The 23,623-nt window shown below is 38.8% G+C and overlaps 1 protein-coding gene across 3 annotated transcripts in view; it reads left to right on the top strand.

Moving 5' to 3' along the window:
• AFF2 (ALF transcription elongation factor 2) overlaps positions 1 to 23,623 on the top strand; it is a 438,357-nt gene that overhangs the window by 289,771 nt on the left and 124,963 nt on the right. For all 3 annotated transcript variants that reach the window (XM_068152207.1, XM_068152206.1, XM_068152205.1), the window contains exons 5-7: positions 16,807 to 16,893; positions 19,615 to 19,651; positions 19,908 to 19,959. In XM_068152207.1, coding sequence (XP_068008308.1) covers positions 16,807 to 16,893; positions 19,615 to 19,651; positions 19,908 to 19,959 — 176 coding nt within the window. The remainder of the gene's footprint in view (positions 1 to 16,806; positions 16,894 to 19,614; positions 19,652 to 19,907; positions 19,960 to 23,623) is intronic.

The following is a 23,623-nucleotide window of genomic DNA, read 5'->3' as shown; positions in this document are numbered from 1 at the left end:
CAATCAACAGTGTGTGTGTAATTCACGTTTTAGTAATATGGATTTAAATTAAGTTGTCACTTGTTATGTGCAGCCATTGAAAAATGAGTTCATTGAAATGTTGTGATACGAAGTGCAGATGAGGCGGGAGAGCTGGCATTTTAAACCAGTGTTCTGAAGCTGTTACTTGCACCACTTGTAGCAGTGCTTTACATCAGTGTGCCTTGCTGTCAATGCCTCTTATGTGACCCATCATGCTGGTCCAGGCATAGGGGTGGGGGGTGTAGGTGTGACACTAAGGGCAATCTAGCAGCGGTCCTTTTTCTGCCTATAGAGAATACAGAAGGGACTCCCTTAGCATTGGTTTAGCTCTGGGTAAAGATGTCATAACCATAAAACATTACACAGGAAAGAAAGGGAATTTTATTTAACTGTATTTTCTTGAAGACTTGCAGTATCAATTGGAACTTTGGGCTAGGTGTTTAGGCAATCGATCAGATGTAATCCCACAGAAGTGAGGCTCTGGTCTGTATGCACTGAGCTTTCGTGTCTGTGTTGCTAACCATCTGGGCAGGCACTTCTGTCTAAAAATCTGTCTCTGCTTAGAGGAACAAAAGAATTCTTGTGGGTTCATAGATGCTGTAGTAAGGCATCAAGTAACTACATGGACTTCTGATGTTATGTGGACAGATATGTTAGTAATTAAAAGCTTTCTAGTCTGGAAGCAAAACAAATTCTAAATGTAATTCAGATTGTAGTCAGTATAAAAATGATTGGAATTAAATGAGCAAAGTCTATAATTTGCATGGTCTTCCATTCTTCTGGTGACTAGATCATGTCTAATGACATTGGAGAATATGTAAATTGATCAGCAGGTGAAAATGCCCTTGACTGTGTAAATTGTGTGTAGTATTACTTTCCTCATGCCAATTGAAGGCACTAATGAGTTTAATATGTATCATCCATAGCTGAGGTGAGCTGTTCACGAAGCAAAATTAGACTGTAACAGATACAGCCCATTATTTGCCCCTCAGTAATTGTTTTCTCTTCTAAAATACAAACCAACATTGAAAAATGATGCTAAACCTAATTATAATAATTGTGATTTGAAAAATACAGGTATGCTGTCCAGTGTGGTTACAAATGCACTTAGTAGCTGACAGGCAGTTTAAATATTTTCATGTGGTAACTGGGGGCTTGGTGGGGAGGACATGATGTGAATTTAAAATGATTATCCAGACGTCATTGGACAAGTGAATAACGAGCTGACTGGCCTAGTAAATCATGTGAACCTGTCAAATGTGGGAACACGTTGGGGAGGAGATGATGTCAAGTAACAGTAACTTAGCAACCTGGCATTTAGCTGTCCAGAGAATGAGTAAGAGTAGCCACTTTTAAATAGCTGAGTAAATAAATGAATCCCTATATGTCTTAGGTATGCTATAAAAATAGCCCAGTGCCGTATGTTTTGTGTCAAGCTGCTTCTTTCTCCAGGATAAGGTGATTTATTATTTCTATTGAAATGAAAAAAATGGATTGAAAAGTTAACCCACGTGTAAATGTGTATCTGTGGCCTTTGTCCCTCACCTGGCATGCAGCCTTTGGAAGCATGTAAGGCGATGTGTTGCAACTTTGGGGTTGTTTTTCCTTTTTGACTTTACTTAGGAATTTCTTTTCTTAGCAATTAACAAGCCACTGAATTTTCAAGTCTTTATCAGCATTTTCTCAGTGCAGGCAGAACCAGTTTCTGCTCTCACTTCAAAATAAATCAAGGGGTAATTCCACTGACTTCTGATCTCATTTGAGTTCACTGAATTCTTCTTTCTACACTGATATAAATTGGCAGCAGCTCCCCTTACCTTGCTGCTGCTGTTATTAAATAAAAAGGAGTTACCCTTGCATTACTTTAGGTATACATAAAAGCAGAACTGGTCCTTTGTTTTGATGACTCTAGATGTAGTCTCACTCCAGAAACTGGAAATGCTGAATAGTTCATTTGAGAACAGCTCACTCCTGGTTTGGCAGTTCTCACCTCCCTACCACTACAAGATTTAAGCAACAATTCCAGAGAGGTCAGAAGCAGACTTTTCCCAGCATTTTGTGCCCTGTCCAGCTGTATACACACAGTCACAGTGAGCTCAGTAGTTGGGAGTCATTTGAGGACAGCCTGCTGTAGGTTTGAAGTGCAGAAGGCTCTTTCAGAGTTGTGGAATGCAGCCTTAGGTCTTCCCTGTCTAGGGCACACCCTTAGCACAGAGTCTTGCCTTGGCCACTGTGAGTTATACCTGAATAAAGCAGAACAGGATTGTTGAAGTTTTCAGCCATTCACTTTACAGTGACAACATTATGATGCCACCTGTTAGACAGGCACCTCAGGAGCCTGTCCAAAATTGTCTACATTAACTTGAAGGTAAATAATGTAGAAAACTCAGCTAACTTTTAGGCTGGCTGAGTAGGAAGTTGGCATGAGCCAATACTTAAGTACATAGCTTATACAATTGGGTTTGTGGGCCACCATTGCACTGCTGGCATAGTGCAGGCTGAGTATGAGAGGAGTTCACTTGTAACGTAGATATATACTATAAATCTGCTTTGTGCTGCCAGATCAGTGCAAAGCAGACTTCATGCTGTTGGGGAGGTGACAGGGAGAAAAGGTTGACTGTCTGATCTGACAAATGCTTGTGGGTGTGCAGTGTTTCCTGTATTCGGAAGGTGGTGTTTTGCACCTGCCTGTTACAGGGATAAATGCCTCTTCAAGATGTAAGGCAGCAAAAGACTAGACCTTTGTCAGGACAGAGAAGCAAGGTCTGATTCCAGCCTGCAGGCACATTTATCAAATACAGATTTTTATTTTCATAGCAGTATTAAAGAAAATTATTTAGCAGAGAACTTGGAAAGGTAAAACCTGTTCGCTGTGTGGGTCTGTTGCAGCCTGTCTGCACTGTAACAATAATAATAATTAAAAAAATAGATTACAAAAGGTATTCAGGAAAAGAGAGAGAGATTGCTGTGCATCAATTTTGTACTCAGTATTCAAGTCTGGGTTTTTTTTTTCTATCTCCTTAACCATAATAATTTAGCATATATTTTTGTACTGCCAGATTGAAATATTGGTGGTACCAGCGGCATTATATAATTCTGTTATCATGGCCAGATTTACCGTTGCTACTGAAGTTACTGTAAAGTGAGCTGACATCATGAGAGTTCAGACATGTATTACTGCTCCCAAAGAGAATTTGAACACTCTCGTGAGAAATTAATAAGTAAAAGAGAAAATGTTATTTGTATTCCAAGTTTTTCATCAGCATTTTTGCACCGAAACAACCACTTTTAGTTTCTCTTCCTCACAGACAGTCACCTCAAAAATGATTCACTATGTAACAACATAGTGCTCAGCATCCTCGTGCTGATTCAATACTCTGTTATGAGTTAAAAAAAAATAATAAATCATAAGAGTATACAAAATACCTTTTTCAAAGCCAGTGCAACCAAGTAAATAATTCAAGCAAAACAATTTTCTTAGAAGAAAGAAGTCTTGCAGTTTTCTCAGATCAGATGCACCCTCTGCAGCACTTAAAAGTGTTGGTCACTTCATATGCTTTTTTCAAATGCCTCTAAGTTTTGTAGTTTCAGAAATAACTAGAGGTGAAAGAGACAGAAAATGGGGGAAATGGAGTCAATGGGGTCTTGTAGTTGAGTGGATAGTATCAGAAAACTAAGATCCCTCCTTCAGATTTGCAGACTTATGGGACCTGACTTCCCATCCCTTTTCATCATTGTATACAAAGAGTAACTCTCTTATCTTTGAGTGAAAGTGCGAGAGAAAACAGACCCAAGGAATCTGGGATGTCAGATCAACTTTGACCTATTGTGTGCTCCCAGGAGTAAAATAGGCCCTAAGAGCTGAACTGGACTGAAGATTGTAAACATTTCTTCACTGTGATAGTGTTTGGCTCTAGCCGTACCAGGTATCCTCCCTTAAGGACCTCGTGGGCTGTGCCAGTTTGATTAGGAACTTCAGAATCTGTCATGAGCCTGCCCTGGAGCATGCTGCCAGTTTCAGAATGACTGAACAGTGGCTACTGGCTCTGTGCAGTGTGGTTGAGCACAAAAGCCGACTGAAGCTCCTCTACTCTACATATGCATCTCACTGCCCTATGAAAAATCTAGTCCTATTTTGAAATATAGGTAGTAAAATATTCCTCTGGTCTCAGATTAATCACTGCTGTTATTTCATCTTGTCCTGTCAAAATGAAACATGGTTAAATATGGGCATTGAGTGCTTAAACTGCTAGCAATGTTACCTTTCATTTAAGTAGATTAATAATATGTACTCTACATAACAAATTGCTTTAGGCGCAGAATGAAGACATTGAAAACATATTAAAATCGAGTTAGGCTTTCTGAAATGAATGCTTGCTTTAGAAACAATTCTAGTTTGAAGTGACAAAGTCTGTAGAATCTTCTGTGCCTCTTTATCTCACAAAAGGAAAAGGCTCCATTTTTGCAGCCCTGAGGGCACGTATTGTGGGTCTTACGTCCTGGCAAGAAACCTCCCCATAAGTTAGCACTGCTGAAGAAGCTGATGGGGCCTGTAGTGGATAAATTGGTCATACCTGACCTAAAAGTGGTTAGAATATCCTTGAGGTGTACTCTGTTTCACTGCTTTAAGTACACCTCCCATGCTGCAGCTTTTGATGATTGACTGCTTGTGCTCTTAGAAGGAAGGTAAGGAAAACAGGGCAAAGATGACACCTGCATTAAACCTGGCAGTAGAATTTTGGATTACATTGTTAATTTTCAGAGGAAATGAGTGTAAGTATTCTGTTACAGTAGATACCAGCAATATTTGTTTCCATTTTCTTCATGTACTGCAATCTAAACTTAAGCCAAGTAGTCCCTAATCTTTTCTTTTAAAATAAGAATACAGACACAACAGACCTAACTACCAAGTATATACCAAGAAGTACTTATTCCTGAGAAACCACCTGGATAAGCAAGTCATTTCTCCTTTCAGGGAATCAGATGATGACACACTGTCAGCCTTGCCAGACTCCATGGGTTTTGTGGAAACAGCCTAACATGGGCAGGCAATCTTGCAGTTGTCACTTCTCTTAAGTTACCGATCATTCTGTAGAGAGAATAGTTCTGGAAGTCACTTTTTTGCAGGGAACAATTTATGTCTTTCCTACAGTGATCTGTAGACTTCAAGATTGTGGTGCAGCATAATCAGTGGCGCTCTTTCTGCAGGTATCTTCCTTCTTACCTATGGAGATCATTTTAGCTTCAGAATGCACCACTTCACACCTGCCAGTAAAAGACTGATATGGTCCATCTTCCCCTCTCTTTGAACATCTTCTCAATAAATGTTTGAATACATAGACTCAGATAAAATATTCTACCTTTAATCTTCCTGTATAACCTTGAGATGCCCCTTCACTCCACAGTGACTCTTTCCATGAAATGAGGAAATAGAACTTCACCCACGCTGCCATCGCGCTGTGAAGTTAAATTAGTTGCTAGCAAAATGCATTGAGGTCCTCAGCTGGAATTATTGGTGTTACAATTGTGCAAAAGCAAGGCTCAATCAGATATTTAAAATTATATTGCATACTGTGGCTTATCCGTTTCTATAGAGAATTTCTGACGCTGCTTTAAGAAAGCGTGTCATTGAATTTAATGTTCTGAGAAACCTGATGAACTTCCAATCTGTTTCAGTGATACATTTCAAATTGTGCTTATAATTGTCTTTTACACTGAATATGCAAGTCCCTTTCAATGTCTTAATGCAGTACATGAGTTTCAATGCACCTTCGAGAAGAATGCACGCCGTGGATGGCAAGCACTTTTAAGCATTTTGAAATTGTCACAGTAAAATTGTCACATTTGTTTAATTAGCCTGCAGATCCTGCCACGTTGACTTCTGTCAGCTGCATTCCCATTTCATTGGATAGCTAGAAAATCTGACCAGAATGTTGGATGATTTAATGCTTTTTTCTTCTTTTTCCTGTTGTGCCAAGGAAAGCAGTCATACAGGCACCCAGCCTTGTAGAAATCAGCTGAAGAAAATGTCAGGCTGTAGCATTAGAAAGGAAGATGGTTTTATTAGTTCAAGAGCATTGAGGTCTTTCTTTGACTGACTACAAACTACAAAAGTGACTACTACTCTGGAACAGGTTGCCCAGAGTGATTGTGGATGCCTTCTCCTTGGAGGCCAGATTGGATGAGGCCTTGGGCAACAAAGTCTATTTGAGAGGCCACCCCTGCCAGGCCAGGGCTCCAGTGTGGATGTCACTGAAACCACATACTCATCAGGTTGCAGCTTTTCTTTAAATGTTTCCTCTATTGCATTCCATTCTGTGCAATGCCTAAGAAAATATTTTGGGTGAGAGAGGTGGAAATAACATCTACTAGTACTTTGCAGGGTGAAACAGGAGCAACATGGACACACGTGGACTGGGGAGACTTGCATAGGTTACTAGGAGGTGGTGGGGGGAGGAAGGCAGGGTAGTGTTCACTGTGTTTGCTGCTGGCTGAGTGGGTGATTTAAGGCACTAGCCAAATTTCTGGAGGCAAACTGGAAAATGGCAGGTACTGATCTCTTGAGGAATGCTTTGAGATCTTATGGAATTTATTGCATGAGCACTGAGTGTTAGAAGCCCCTCTGGGGTTTGTAGTCCATTAATTTCTTTGCCATGAGTATAACCTGCTAAAGAATATGCTGTTTGTGTACACCAAGCTACAGTAACCTTTAAAAATACTTTTCTGAGCCTCAGAGAAACAAAACAAACAACTTGTGTTTGGTTTGTAGGAGAATATTCCCAGTAGTGGTTTTTAATTATATTATTTTAATCAAGCCAATTAATCCCTTCCTACTTACTCCAGTATTTTATCACTTGTAAACTTTTGAGACCCTAATCTTTACAATGTGAGGTCTGAGCTGCCCATTTCTCTGAAAAAGGAGTGTTGCACCAAAGGAGTGAAAACTGGTGCTCAGATTTTTTTTGAAGAGCAGCCTCTTGTCATTGCTGAGTTCAGACAAAAAAAAATGACACAGCTTCAACAGTGAGACGTTCACTGGAGGCTTCTTTCCATGAAAATAGTTATCACTCCTTTTTTCCTTGCCAATTGAGGCATTGTTGCTTTTAAAAGAAGTTGTCATGATCTCCTCATTAACATTTTTCTAATATGATAAGTGTAAACTACAAGAAAGCTATCGTGTTTGAAAGGATACAGGAACCCTAAGGAATGTTGCACTAACTGCTTGTGCTCTTTGAAAAGGCTTAGACTGGGAATCTGACTAAATGTGTCATTCTGTCTCCTTTGCAGCAGTGTTGTCATTTTATGGTGTCTTTCACTTACAACACAAGTTACCCTTCAAAAAGAATGCAGTGTTACTGCTTCAAGCCTTTGTATCTCTCCAGCAAAGTGAGATCAACAACTCCTTTTGGTAATTGCTTGAACATCATAATACATTACACTTTGTGCTACAAAAAAAAAAAGAAAAAAAAAGTAAATTATTCCTTGGCAGGTTTATTCCAGTTAGTCTTTGTATGATAACTGGTAATTGTCACTGCTTGACATCAGCTGGAGTTGCAAATAGCACTAACTGCTTAGAGCTAACTCGCAGCCATGGATCTGCTGGGTGGTCCTTTCTTGGGTTTGCTCCAAGTTTGTTCCAGATTGCTCCTATGACCCCTGATAAACTATTACTAATGAACAGTTTGCTATTCTTTTTTGGCCATCTAGAAGCAAGATAATGCATGTCATTGTCTAGTAATGTATATATATATAATTTTTTAATGTTGGAGCACCAAACTTACCGCATTGTAGTGCTGTGGCTTTTGTGTCCTACTCACTGATTTTCCTGTGGGGAAAAAAAAAGAAAACCAGAAAGTAGTGCAGTTTTGAAGGTTATGGATTTAGCCTTTCTTCAGCTTAGTTTCTTTCAGTGCAGCTTGTTGTCAAAAGGTTTTTAAAAATGCAGGCATGGGAGGAGGATAAATTAATCTGCTGTATAGTCTCAACATGCTGATTTCAGACATTAGGACTGCTCTGTGTGTGACCAAGCACCCTCAGCTGTCGTATGTCTTAGTGGCAATTCCAAGTATTTAATGTTCCCAACCTCAAACTTACTAGCTTTGGAAGAAAGAATGAGCTAGGAAATGTGGGATCAAATATGTGCATGTGACAGTGGGAATCTATCTACCAGAAATACTCTGTAGTCTCCATACCTTAAGGGAGATCAAAAAATACCTCAGTGTATTTTGCTTTCATTATTCTTTACTCTTTAAGCTGGTTTATTTGGGTAAGGCTGACATGCCAAAAAGTATATGTTGTATCAAAACATCTTCTGTAACATAGATCCATTTTTTTCTACACCTGTTTGCTTAGCAGCAGTGGATCAAAGGGGAGCATTGGCATGATTTACAGGACTCATAGATGCAGGAACAGACCTGCTTCAAGGCACGAGCGAGGAAAAGGAAATCCAGACTGAGATGTTTGTTCTTTTCCAAAGGCTTGAATTACTATAATAAATGCCAGGTCACCTGGTAGAGTTTCAGGTGACTGCTTAGGTCTTTTCGTAAGAGAAGAGAATTAGTGCATCAAGGCAACAAGGCCTCTCTGTTACAGGCCAGACCCAATAATATATTTTTAGGCAAACATACAAAGCTTTTAAGTTTACAATAAAAAAAAAAAAACAAACAAAAAGAAGCCCCACAACAGCATGCCAAATTAGAGGATCCAATGGTCAGGCTTCAGTTTTAAGTATTCTGTCTGTCCAGGATTTTCTGGATGCTTATCAGACTGGTTGTGTCGTCCACCCAGGATTTTCCAGCAAATATTCGCTGTTCCATATTTCCAGCCAATATTCAGAAATTCCACCACTGCCCTATGCATTTCATCAGACAAAATATGAGGCAGTCTTTGCCCTCCAAGCATTTGTAGTCTCTGATGTAGGCACTGGGAAGATAATCATACTCCACAGGGGAGAGTGCATTCTTAAAACGCTAAGGGCGAAGAGAGTTTTTAGCTGGGACACGTGGTAGGAAGAGCATCACATAGAGGAATAAAAGGAGTGAAAAAGGAAGCTCTGTAAGGGCAGGTTTGAGTTCTTTTATAGGTGTTCACTGTGTCTTTGCTTGAGCCTCAAACCACTCTTTTAATGGCAATAGAGTTGAGGTGTTGATGAGAACATGTGAGAGAGAAAGAACATTAAAAAGAAACACTGTCCTAGCACACCCACTTAGGAAAAGCTGTGCTGCAAAACTGCTTGTGTGGTAAGCAGAATAAAAGAGATCTGGCAGTCTTGGGTTTGAAGGCAGAACCCCAGCTTTTGTAAAAAAATTCAATGTGTATTGTACAGTAGTGTGTGGTGTCTTCATTCCTTTGTATTTGATGAGTAACAACTTGGAGTCCAATTTTAATGAAAGCAACCCATGGCTTATGCAAAAGAATTCAGCTTTAAACTGAAATAAGTTGCCCAACCTTGTTTCTTGATTGCCCCCTATATTCTGTTTGAGATAATTGATGTTCCTCTTTTAAGACTAAAGCATCTTCTTTAGATGTCTTTACATCTAAAGACTAAAGTGTCTTCTGCCACAAGTTGATGCTTTCAAATTCACGATAATTTTTAGACTCAGTTTCATCAGGCTGCCGAGATGTGGGTTATAAGCTGGTTACATGGGACTAAAGCTCAATGCACAACTGAAAACTTTAGCAGTTTCTGTGCTAAGCCTGCAGAATGAGAGAAATGTTGTCGTTTAGTAACTTAATTTTGCCTGATACTGAATTTGGAGGTATTATTATTTCATGATGTTGCCATAAATGGCTCCAGAAATTAAAAGCATTTTGTAATAAATTACATGGCTAAGGTCTTGTCATGTGACTACATAATTCACTGCTGTATTTGGTATGAAAAAACCATGAATTGATTACATCTGGCAATGTAAAGGAGATGGTGTAATGTATTGTATAAATGTGCACAGTGGAGTGCCTCAGGGTAGGTGCAGTCTTGTTTTGTAACTGTAAATTATAGTTCTGCTCTCCTCTTGGTGTGAACCCTGAGTTTCAGAGAAGAAAACAGGCGATTCAAGACATGCTTTTTTGCTTGTGAAGCTCAGGATGGATGGAACAAATTACCAGATTCCCTTAAACAAGTGCCAGCAGTGAATAGTTTCAAAATACAGTTGCTTATTTACTTGGAGAAATGTTGCCAATGTTTTTTAAATTGCAGAGATGAAATTATATGTTGGTATTAGTAACTTTTGAAAGAATTAGCTTTTTATTACTTATTGTGCTTTTGTTTATATTGTACTGTTGTACTGCCAGGATATTATGTTGTATTTAACAGTTCGGTGCATACTTCCTATCTCTTGGGGCCTGCATGAAAATTAGATGTGCCATCCCTGGAGATGGTTACCAACAAGGATCTTTTTGAATAAATAAAACCAATGGGATGTGGCTGTGCTTCTCAGTGGGGATGAGGAGCTGCCAAGAACAGGAGGTATTGCATTGGCCATACTATCCACAGCAAGACTGTGGCATTGTGTATTGGGCAATGAAGTCATTAATTTAGTTACTGAGAGGGAGAGATTGAAGGTTGCCTAGCTTTCTGGAAGTGGGTTTAGTACACATGAGTGCAAGTACCTGAATAATTATGGACATATTATTAACTTTTAGGACTCTGAAAGTGGTGTTATCTGGTGTTGACTGAGTGTTTAGCTCTGGATGCAGTATTAAAAGATTATGGAGGATCAGAATTTTGCCATAATAACTGCTCTGGTGTTCTTGAAGTGCTTTGTGAATAGCACAGCACCTAACCACTGTCTGCCAGCATGCCAGGTGAAAGGGATGTCCAGTCTGATCCATTCTGTGTTCCTGACAGATCAGTATGTCTGTCCAGAAGGATAATTTTATCACAATATGAATGCTGTAGTAGGACCCTTAGGGAGTTGTGCTGCATGAACAAGAAGACACAATCTCAAACTACACCAGGGGAAGTTTAGACTTGAGGTGAGGAGGAAGTTCTTCACAGAGAGAGTTGTTACCCATTGGAATGGGCTGTCCAAGGAGGTGGTGGAGTCACCATCCCTGGAGGTGTTTAAGAGGGAATTGCACATGGCACTTGGTGCCATGGTTTAGTAGTCATGAGGTGTTGGGTGACAGGTTGGACTTGATGATCTTTGAGGTCTTTTCCAACCTTATTTATTCCATGATTCTATGCTCTTGAAAATGCCAAGAACATATGAGAATGTGCTCAAGTGCTCATGACCTGCTTGGGACTGAATTGAAGGACCATCCTTGACAGTGTGAGCCACATTCAGGATAGTTTTTAACCATATAATCTTCTTGAGGTGGACTCTGAAGAAAATAATTTTGATCCACTTTGTAGAGCAGTATCTAACCTGTTTCACAGAGGAACCTTGGGAATGAGCTATTACAGGCACAGCTTGAGCCATTTGGGGCCCAGCTACCAGCAGGGAGGTGAATCATTTGACAGTGTCAATTGTATAGATTGTGGTCACTTTTAGGATTGTGTCAGACTTCTCAAATTGGGAATCCAATGGTGGATTCGTGTGGTGTAGCTTCATTACTTTCCCCCTGAAACAGCTTGTTGAGCCAAGACACCTTCTCACTGTAATGGAGCATTGTTTTTGTTCACATACCACAACACTGTTTAGACCATCAAGTACATCAGTATTATTCACCCTTTTTTGGGGGTCTTCCAAATGCTCTAAGCAAAGAACCTTAGAAATACTAGTTGCAAAAGCTACAGTATGAGGAAAATACATTGAAAAGTGTGAGGTATACAGGAATCAAGCAGTACTATGAAAATGTCTCAATACTGCTATCGCTTTCTTTGTGGATTTCAAAATGCTACCAAAGGAAGAAAGGAAAATGTTTGCTGTGAAGTTTATAGCGGACCCCTGTTGGCTTTTACAGCAATTTCTGTGTTCATTTTCACTGAATATCATTTTCACCTGTCCTTCCTCTTCCTCCATATATGGAAAGTATTATTAATTTACCACAGGAGGATAAGGAATGCATCCCATTCCCCACTTGGGCAAAGGGAACTTATTTTCTGTGACTGATAAACCCCACAAAATGAATACTGTGTTTTTAGATTATGGTCAGGGAAATGATTGCTCATTGCAAAATAAACTCGGGCTTTTCAATAATAAACTAACAAATGTATGCATTCTATGTTCAAATGGCTTTCTAATAGTTTTTTGGACAGTAGCAAGATGAATTCTACTATGACAAAGGCATCATTGCAGATGCCACCACATTGTTCCTCCAAAAATATGTGCTGAGCACTAGCCACTGGTAGTAAATTTGCTAAAATATGTCAATGAGTACAAACCGTCCTGCCTTAAGATTTGTACTTTCTCTTGAAGGCAGCCAGACCATCACAGAGGGTTTTTTCTTGCTTGCTTTCTTGTTTTCTTTCTCTTACAGGAAAAAATTATGTGATATCCCTTTGATGCTGAGAATTTTCTGATGTAATGAAACACAATAATCAAATACATAGTCATGATTTTATCTATCGTGTCCCTGTCAATACTGACAGTGTATCAAAATCCCTTTCTCAGGAATCCCTTGGCCCAGCATAAAGTAGGCCATATTACTGGTCAGGATATTCCCAACTGCTTATACAAATTTTCCATTGTTTTATAAGGTGTATGAATGAAAAACAGCCCATAGGTTTATTGCCTCTGTGTTCCTTTAGGCTTCAGTGTTGTTTCCTTGTCCAAATATAAGTATATATCTTTGTATTCATTCTTTCATTAGCTTTTTCCTCAAAGATGAAATGGATTGAGATGTTCTTTTAATTCAGTATGTATCACACATAAAATGTTACTACCCCTTATGCACTGCTGGCTTCCCAGCAGGGAGGGTTTGATCAGGTTTATATAGATGCAGAAACCAAAAAGATGCAGTGAAACAAGACATGCTTTTTATTAAGGTTGCATTGATAAATAGTTAATAAAACATTAATAAATCATTAATAGAGTCTTTAATAAATGGTAAGTCACTTGGTGATCCTTATTCCATCAAGGCAGTAGGTTGCTTAGCACCAGCTGTAACATCAAATTTGTAATAACCTTAGAATATGTATTCATCATACATTATTTTTTTTTCTGAGTGTAGTTCTAACATGCTATGTAACCAAAAATTGGAGGAAGTTTAAAGCAAAAGATTTAGCTAAGAGTTAAAAGGATTGACAAGGGCAACTGACAGAGGGAATATCACAGATAAAGTGTCTTTAGCAGCAGTGGCCTCAGATTAGATTTATTGCTATCAGTGTGTGTAGGGCTACTCTTCTGGCTGCCCTCTAGTGATTTGGGCAAAGTATCCATCCTGAAACTGCCTATGTGGACTCTAATGCCATAGAAGACAAGCATCAGGATTGGGTCTTTTTCTTATGTCTTTTTGTGCATCTACCATCCATGAGAGAGGTATTAAGTGTAGTTTTTGACCATCAGAGATCTATCGAGATCTATCAAACCCAAGAAAAAGGGCTGGGAAGGGTCCTGGAAATCTCACCATCTACTATACATCCCTGTCCCAGTGCAGGAATCAATTCTGCCTAAGCCATTCCTGACTGATGTGTGTTAATCTCCTCTTAGGTGGGTTGTTCCAAAGATAGAGTCTGTGTAGCTCTCTGAGCAATGTTTCAGTGCTGCACAGTCCTTACCATTACAGAGCTTTTTCTGATGTCTAACGGGCATCTTTCTGGCTGCAGCTTAAGTTCATATCCACCATAAAATGGAAGAACAGGTCCTTCTGTATTTGAAGACTGTTTTCAAGTCTTCCATCACATCTCCTAAGAGAAGGAGCATAAGCCCCATATCCTGGGAGACTTCAAATTAGATCAGGCTAAGCAGAACACACCATAGGAAGGGAAGCTGCCTCAGTAGAAACACAGAGAACATAGTCTGGCTGCTTTTTTTCCATAATGACCTCTTAGAGCCTGGCCCAGTGCTTTTATCTGTATTTTAAAACACTGCACACTTTCTGTTGAACAAGAAGGAAATGATGGAAAAATGAAATACAGAGAAAGGAAATAAATCTTGAAAGTGGCTATTAATTTTAGGGACTGGTTTTGTAAAGCTATTTTCCATCTGCCCCATATTCCCTCTACTCAATTCCCTTGCTCTGACCTTTTCCTTAGAAACTTGCAAGTTTAAATCCTTCCCTAGTCCCTTTATTCCATTTAATTCATTATTTGGCCTTGTACCTCTGCAGCCCTTAAAAGGTTTGCTTGGAGTATTTGTATTTTTGGTGATTCATTAGATTGTGTCTGCATGTGTCCTTCTTAGTTACTTACCTGAGGGCTTTTATAGCTGAAAAGAGCAGACTTAGCTAAAAGGACGAGCGTGCCTAGCTCTAATAAATAAAGCACATGGAGTCAATTAAAACAATGTTTAAATAATTTTCAAAAAGGAGGATGCCCGATGTTACTACATCAGAAGACCACAGTGACTTTTAAGCCAACAAACTGTGCAGGTTTACTTTCTCATATAATCTCCAGGTCTATAAAGAAATCCACACTTCCATAGCAGTCATCTACCCGCTCCAACAGTTAACATGATTTTGGAATCATTTTAAGTCCAAACCATGTGAAAATAAATCCTAACTCAATTTTGTGGGATTACTTTGTTTCCATTAAATTCCTCTTTAAAGCATTTCATATGCTTGGTTTTATTATTGTTACTTCCAGGAATTTCTAAATACTTCCAAATTTGGATTGATTAAAGTTTTTTTAACTTTTCCTGGGGGGAGGGTGGGGGAAATAAAATAATGCAATCCCCTGTCTACTTTCCTAGGTATTTACAAACCCAGATGTTTATCTATGCAACTTAATGGATGCATACACAACACACGGAGTCTGAGTGGTTCTTTATAGTCATAATATATTAGAAGGTAGATATATCAGATTTCACAAGTTGAACAAAATAGAGCTTAGCGAGTACTTAAAGATGAGAGACCTCCAAAAGAAACTGGAACACAGCAAAAAAGAAATGGTGAGGTCATGTGGATGATTAAACAAATTACATCCTTCCTTCCGATTCTCCAAAGTAATGTGCATGTGCCGAAGGAACAGAGTAGGAGAGAGTTAAGCAGAAGGTCACATCTCTGCAGGATGTGGGGATGGGGTTTTGTCCCTTCACTGAAAACAGTGCAATGCCATTTTTGCATGTCATTCTGTAGCTCAGTAGTGCTCTGTGTGTGTATAATATGCAGCTGTGTGGTGGTCAGTGTGGGGTTGCTACCCATACATTTTGAAGTAAACTCAAAACTTTATGATCATTCAAGGTTCTTTGATCAACAGTGCTGTGGGACTCCTCTGTAGGTAGATGTAGGTATGTTTCTTTAATGAACTGTGCACTTCCTCACCACTTCTGCACATAGTGTGCATTTACATACTGAGCATTAAATACCTGTGTTGCTTCACATATGTGATCCTATCTGGAATTTTCTATTCATTAATTTTAATACAGTGACAACTGAAGTGCTTCACTGTAGCTAGCTTGTACCTTTGTAATAACCTCTGAAACTCAGAAGGCCCCTCAAACACATAGATCAGGTAGTCCTAACTTCACTGAAGGGTGAGTCAGTATTTCTTAGCTTGTAATTGAATTTCCTCAAATGACAGCCAACTATTTTTTTCCTTTTCCCATTATTTTATGTTAAGATGTCCCCTAAATGGGAGATTGCTAGATTTGTTTACACTTCAACCTTCCAAGTTGGTATGCAGTAGATAGCTGTGTAGGCACAGAGAAACAACCAAACATATAACAGGTTGCCAAAGAAAGTATTACTGCATCTCTGAATATTTATTCAATTAAAAACAAAGATAAGAGAGAATAGAGCAGTATCTACCACAAACCACACTCATTAGAAGGGCAATTACAGGCTCTGCCTAAAGGAATACTTTTGCAGTTTCTCTGTTTGACTGGTTTGCCCCCTTCTCTGAACTTAAGTCTCAGTCTGCCTGCACTGAGCTCAGCCTCAGTATGAAGCAGAGGGTGCACCAGCTCTTCTGCTGGTGTGTCAAAGACGTAGGCAACCACGTGGTTTCTTTGAAGGTAGTTGGAACATGTACGTACAACTGATGAATTAATACATTGATACAGAAAATGGGCATGTTGCTTAGGAGGCTTGGTAGGCAGGTCTTCACTGGAGATCTGGATTTCCTAGTTAAGCATGGGCTTTCTGTGAAACCCTGTACAAATCACCTAATCTCTTAGTCCCTCATTTTCACATGGAATCAATAGCGTTCTGGTGCTGTGACCAGTGCCATGAGATGGTGCTTTGGTGCATAGGACACTGTCCCTAGTCTTCTACACCAGGCATTCATGGTGCAAGTCCACTCCAGCTTTTTCTGGACTTGATTTGCTCTGCTGCTATACAACCTTGAATAGGGTTGTATTTTGCTGCCATGCAATCCTAGCTAGGGTTACATACAGTGCAGTACAGGAGGGATCCCCTTCCTGCTTGGGCTTTGCAGGTGAAACCTTGTTTTGTTCTTATGATGGCTTAATGCGTACAACGTGAGAGTCTGATCACAGATGTGCAGTCAGCTGCCACAGATGGTCAACATTTCCAAGAGTAAAACCTGTTCTTAGCCTCATTCCCAGGAAGTGCTTTCTGTTGGGTAGTTAAACTCCTCATCTACCACATAAGGATGCATGATGATACTTCCTTAATCAATTGCATCTCCAGGCTCAGTGGAGAATACATGATCATTTTTTTTCCCTCTTTCTTCCATACAGACATTAATTTGTTTTCAAAAACATGTCTTTTTTTCTTCCCTAGGAGATGACCCATTCCTGGCCGCCTCCTCTTACTGCTATTCACACTCCAGGCAAGGCTGAGCAGACCAAGTTTTCTATCCCAAGCAAGGTACAAGTAGGCTATTACCAGTGACCTGATTACCATTCTGTTCTGTTGAATGTTCTTTGCTGGAGAGTTAATTTTTGTAATTGCTTCCATTTTCCACATTTTCTAAGGCTTCTTTATAGTTGAAAATTCCTACTCAGACTGTTGCTACTAGTAGTAGGATTGCTTATTTAAAGCTGTAGAAGCTACAGTGGAGGCACAGTGAACTTTATCTCTGTTATTATAAGGTTTCCTACGTCAAGTACAATTTTGGTTGGTTGTTTTCTTCCGTTATTATTTCTGCAGTACAATGAAATGGTCATTTGTTCCTACTTAGTGGTTTGATTGCATCATGAGGCTTAGGCTGCATGGTCACATTATGGTGAGTTAAAACGATCCTTCATGTGAGCAGTGCTGTGGCATCTGTCTCAGTGCACACTCCCAAGGGTTCACAAAGTTGTACAGTGTGATCCTCTGTATTGGCTTTGGAAAAAGCAAGCACTCAGCACTTGCCACTTCAGAAGCATGTGCCTGGAGAGTACCTGCAGTTCACCTTATACCCAGTGAATTGTTCAGCTGTTTGATTTGAATGTGCCTTTAGCCCAAATTCTATTGTTGCCTTCTAGCACTGTTGAGAGATTGAGCTCATACCCAGGGCTATCATTTCCAGAGGTATCTTTTGCTGGGACCTCTACAACTGTGAGATGATGATGTTTAGGGAAGGGGACAACTTTTCTAGGATGGGAAATCTACAACAGTAAGACGTGGAGCTAAATAGAAGTTTGTATCACTTACAAAACTGATACTGCTTAACATTATGGTTCAAACCCACCATACCCTGGTTTAGAAGCTGGAATGTGATTTTCCTCATACTGATTTTATCTGTTTGGCAGATATTCCTGTGCCTGAAACACAGCCACCATACTTATTTGGAAACCATATGAAATTAGCAGTATCTGTGGCTCCTTAAAATCACAAAGCTGCTGCCCAGAATGCCTTATTGTAATGGAATGTGATTGTTACTGCTCTAGCACTGTCATTGTCATTGCAGGTAGCTGCTGCAGCATTAAGCATCACAAGTCATAACCATACAAGAGTACAATCCTCATTGCAAATTGGGTTAGAGTCAATTGTACCCATTTATGTGAAACCTGTCTGAATGCAGTTAGAGCAGAGGGGTTTGCCTACTGGAAGGGGTATTTGTTTTCCTTTCACTTATACCATGTCTTACTCAAGTGTTTAGGTTTTGATGAGCTCTACAGAAACTGGTCTAGGTCCTGCAGACAGCTGTGTCTCCGTTGGCAGCAGTATAAGCATAGGTTTAGAAAAGCTAACATTTTGGGTTGCTTTTCTGTTTCCATTAAGTTTGCTTTGAACTCTTAAGATCCACATCAGAGTTAATTTCTGAGCATGTTAAACGTTGATTCTGAAATTCTGGACTGTGTCACTTCAATGCAAAATATAGAATTACATAGAATAAATATAAATGAGACTTTTTAAAAATTATTTTGGTTTATTTATTTTTTTTAAGCTGGCATTTCAGGAAATAGGCAAGCACATCAATGTTTCCAAGTTCACTAGTTTTACTTTAAAGCATACAACAGAAATTGCTCTTCACAACATCACATTAAGTCAATTACGGCTGGCCAAATTATACATCTAAGACACAACGTGGCTAGATTTTGCAGCCATATAAACTGGGAAAGGTACTCTTAGAAGTTCTTAATTTAACTGTTAAAAAAAAAAAAAGAAAGAACTATCCTTATGAGAAATGTGTATTAAAAAGTGTGATAAAAAAGGTGGAACTTATCAGAACAATTTATCCCTTTGACATTCAAATGTAAAGGGCCGTGTTTACTCTTAGGGCATGATTTACTTCACAAGGGACTGACTGACAGCACAGTATAATATTAGGAACTAATAATGCCCTAAGAGGAAGTGCAGTGAGGGCTTTAATGACTTTAACATCTTACAGAACTAACACTTCCAGCAAAGTAGTGCCTGGCTGTAAGATCAGGTTGTAAATAACACCTTAATTTCAAATGATCAGTCTCTGCTTGGAAGGAAAGCTGATTACAACCACTGTAGACTATAAAGCCTAGAGAAAAACTGAGCAAGAAAACACTGTGACATTAAGGAGGCAGCTTAGTTGTGAGCCAACAAGAATCCTGGCATTAGCATGCTTAGTGTTACGAACCAGATTCTTTGCTGTTTTCAAGTTGTTGTACTTTCATTGATTTCATTGGATTTGGACCAGTTTCCACCAGGCAAAGATCTACATCCTGCATCTTTATTAAATCCCCTGTGTCACAGTGCAAATAAAAACAGTGACTATCAATAAAAGGTTACTGTATTTCAAGCAGTCAGATAACAAGAAAAAAAAGAAAGGCAGTGCTGCCGAATTTAATACATAGTTCCATTCATGGTGGGTCTAGATTGTACATGGTGGATGGCTCATGCACACAGGCATGGCCAAGCCTGGAAAATCTCTGCTGTGTGTCCAGCTAAGGACAAGCTCTTGTCAGAACTGCGAAAGGGTCTTTCAGTGGTGCTCTGTCTCCACGGTTAATGTTTTCTTAAACTAATGTCACTGGCACTGCCTTAACAATCACATGATCCCTTGCCTGTACCATCTCCATCCCTGTTTGTGTCATACCAGTGTCCTTAATCTAGCAAGGCAAGATGTATCTTACCTTCTTCATCTTATTTAACTAATGTTGACATTTTCTGTGTTCTTCTTTATAGGACTCCCAACATCTGACCTCAGGATACAATGTACAAAGTAGGTCTTTATCATCCTAGTCCTAACAGGCAGGGTTGGCTTGTTGGGTTTTTTTCCCGCTTAACATCATTAAAACAAAGGGGGAAAAAAAATAATTCCTATGATGCTAAAGCAGATCAGTTCCACTTTTTATTACATGTTATGCATTGTGGCATGTTGTGAAACCAAGTATAATTTGATGGGCTGACAGCTTTGGATGCATTTTAATTCTACAGTAATCTTTTGACATTTGGAAATGTGTTTCCTTTGTTTGCAGAGTGGAGTGATCCAGCAGGAAAAGTTGCAACTAAGTCAGTGCCACAAAAGTCGTAAGTATGATTATTTCCAGCTTTAAATCTCATTTTCAATTTATCATAAAGAATGAGCTTATTTCTCCAAAGGTAACTAAAATCTAGCTCTGCTCATAATCTTGTCCTGGTGTTCAGGTGTTCTCAGTAGTCCTTAAAAATTAGCCATAAACCAGTTTTATGTTTTCACTGCTTATCACTGTTTCTTCTTTTTAAGCATTAGCTAACAGAGGTATGTGTGAAAGATGAGTTTATTAAGCAGAAATAATGCTGATTTTAGTTGTACAGCTTGCCAAAATTAAATCACTTTTATGCTTCTCTCATCAGATACTAAGCCTCTTACAATAGAAAATGCAATCCAATGAGCATATGATGCAGGAATTTTAACATTCATACAGTGAGAGAGAGTAAAATACATCATACAGAATGATTCTACTAGCTGGTGTGGAAAAGCTGCTCCTGAGTTTTAAACTTTGAAAAAGCTGAAAATCACAGATGATTTACAAATATGACAGTTTAAAATCATGGAAGAGCTAATTCCCCGTAGTGTCAAACCATTTTTTCTTTGGTGCTTCCTGGTGTAAGGCTGCAGTGAGTTGAGACTGAACTGTTTTTCACTCTTTTACCCCAGGATCTCAAAGTAATTTACAAACAGGAATTGAATAATAGCTTTGAAAAGGAGGTTGTTGTTTTTGTACTTATGAAAACATGTGGCTCTGATTTCAGTTCAGCTGCTATTTTTTTAGTGTTCACATGTTTTAAACTACTGAATACAGAACTGCACTATCTTAACTGACATTTCTGTAAATACACGTGTTCATTTAAAATTACTTCAGAATCCCCTTAATCTACTAAGGACAGAGTTTTAAGTAAATCCCTGCAGAGGAAGAAAAATGAATGTGAACAAAAACTACACAGGCTTATAAAATTAATTTAAATATATTGATTCTTAGTGCAAATTTGTGTACAGGAAAGGACTTGTTGGAGTTCAGCGATTTGTCTGTGGCCATGTAAGAGAAGCGGGACTAGAGTAGATGCAGCTGCTGAATCCATTGGTGTACTCACCAGACTCTAAAGGTCAAAGCCTACTCATACACTCAAGTCATGGGAGTACTTACTAGAATAAAGTTTGTTGAGTGAAGCTTTACAGAATTATGGCTGAACAACTAATTAAATTCTAAAATGAAAGCTTTTTTTTTCTTCAGTGTGCGTGAGAATTATATAGGAATGCAAATGGCAGATTAATTTGCATGAATACCATTTGTTTATGAAACTTGGTAGCACATTAGGTTTTGCACTTTGCTTTTTCATTTCCTTTTTTAAGAATCTAGTCAACTGTACTCCCTGTTCTTGGTAACAAAATGGGTGCATTCATGTTGCAGAATATGTGTGTTATCCAAGACTGACATCAAGCATGTTCCATAATATATATATATATATATCTATTAAAAAAGAAAGGTAAAAAAAAATATTATTGCATCTTAAAATGATTTTTCTACTAAAGCAAGTGTATTTGGATTCCACTGTGAAAAATATTTCAGTGAGTGTACCATAAAATACAATATTTCAATAGTTTGTAACCAACAGTAATAGACTTGTCAATCATGGTTTATAGTTATAAGCTGAATTTCAAAAGAACAGTGCTTCAGAGCTCAGTGGTATATAGTGCATTTAATGGGACCAAAGCTCTCTATAGGAAGCCTGATATAAAACCTGAAGACACTGAGTACATTTTATGAACCAGTTGCTCTCTGTTCTGCTGCTTGATCTAAAGTTCCAGTACTATCAATCAGATTTCTGCTGCAATGAACTGCCTTCTTATGGTAGGTGATAGATTTTACACATGAGAGATCAGAGCTGCAATAAAGCTACTTTTATTTTTAGCTTCCAAATGAAGATCAGCTAACCCATTACTATCACTTTTTCTCTTTTACTGCAGAAAAATTGTTAAGGCAGCTTCTAAGAATTTCCATAGGGCTTTGGGAGGTTAGAAGGCAGTCTACTGTGAGACTTGGTATTACGAGGCCAATTTGTTTCTTTAGATCTGCATGTGCTGTTACCACCACTTTCACTGGGAATTACAGTACTTGAGGACATAATGAAATTAAAGCAGAGCGGGACAGAAAGATGTGATGGTGTCAAGTCGAGTTGGATAGCGTGATCCAAATAAATCCTGATAGATTGACAGCTCCTGCAGTCATTGTGTATTTTAATGATACAGTATTTAACAGATTGCAGTTGTATTAAGAAGGATTTAATCTTGCTAACATTGGTCAGTCCAACAGTAACATTTGTTGCTACACTGTCAACCACACAGCATGGTCTTACTGATTTCCAAACTGTATCTCTAACCAGCTCCTTATATATTTTGTCAGTGGGCCCTGTTATCTATTATTTCAGTTGGATCAAATCTGACTGAATTTGGAGTTGTTCATCTATATGCTTCATTAGATACCTCTTAACCTAGACACATTTCTTCATACTCTGCAACTTGTTGAAGTTTGCATGCGATTCTAGTGAAGCTTAAGTTACATTTTCCATTTCCACTGGTCCAAGAGACAGCCTTATAGATTCCACTGGCTTTGTTAGAAATCTATAGGCATTGGTAGTAATGTGCTTGGATTCACCATATCACTAGTTGACCACTGTATGCAGAACAAAGGTATTTACCTTCATGATGCCTCATTCTGCTCCATCAGCCAAGCTGCCTGTATGTCATCACAGAATTCAGGAGTAGAAACACTGTCACCATGAAAGATCAGACCAAAGGACTGTGTGATCTTAGCTTTCAGGTACCTGCTTCTAGGGGCAAAAATGGAGGCAACATACTGCAAGGTAGATCAGTTGACCAAGATCTTACTTTTATAGGGCGTGTAAGATGCATGACTTCTTGTCTAATTATTCTGAAATACAACTTCCATCTTTTCTATACTATTTTAGTCTACTTTATTATAACCACATGGTGGGAAAGCCAATCTCCAATGCTTTGTAGCAAGTAAAACTGAAGGTAGAGTAGTTAAGATTCTGCAACAACAATCTAAGTTGTACATGAGTGTACATGAACGTAACTAACTTCAGATCCTGATTACTACTCAAAAATCTTGGCAACGAAATTTTGCACACCGATGTGTGCACATTTGTGTACCTGGTCAATTTTTGTAGCTGAAGCCAGGCTATGTGAAACTACAGCACTTGGCTTCCTTCTTCTGTAATTTCAGATTCATTGCAAATCTCCACAGGGTATTGTGAAATCAGTTTTCAGCCAGTCCGCTGTGATTAGTTTATTACAAAGCATAGTAAGTAGGAACAGATAAGGTGCAACCAATTGTGCTGAGAAAGATTTTCTGTCAGCTTCCATGAGTCTGAGTGTATGAACTTAGCTCATGACTTGGGTTTCTGTTATATAATTATCATTGTGCATATGTCATCCTCAAACATCCAGCCCTTTTGTTCTGTTTTGGTTGTTAGCATTTGGCCTCTGTCCAGTTGGCAACTGCCCAAAACCTTTTTAATCAAGCACATCCTGTGTTTTGAAATCATACTGCAGAGTAGTCTTGGGTAGTTTCCATAAAAGCCTAGCTAGAAAGAAGAATGTAATCATAATGGTATTCTTCCCCTGTCATAAAATTACTTCCTATACTTACTGTATTAATACAGTATTAAAAGGCCCTTCTCATGGGCTGAG

Source organism: Melanerpes formicivorus, unplaced genomic scaffold, assembly GCF_026170545.1.
Source record: "Melanerpes formicivorus ecotype bairdi unplaced genomic scaffold, bMelFor1.0.p_v2 SCAF_22, whole genome shotgun sequence".
Lineage (NCBI taxonomy): Eukaryota > Metazoa > Chordata > Aves > Piciformes > Picidae > Melanerpes > Melanerpes formicivorus.
This window is presented reverse-complemented; position numbering and strand designations above follow the sequence as displayed.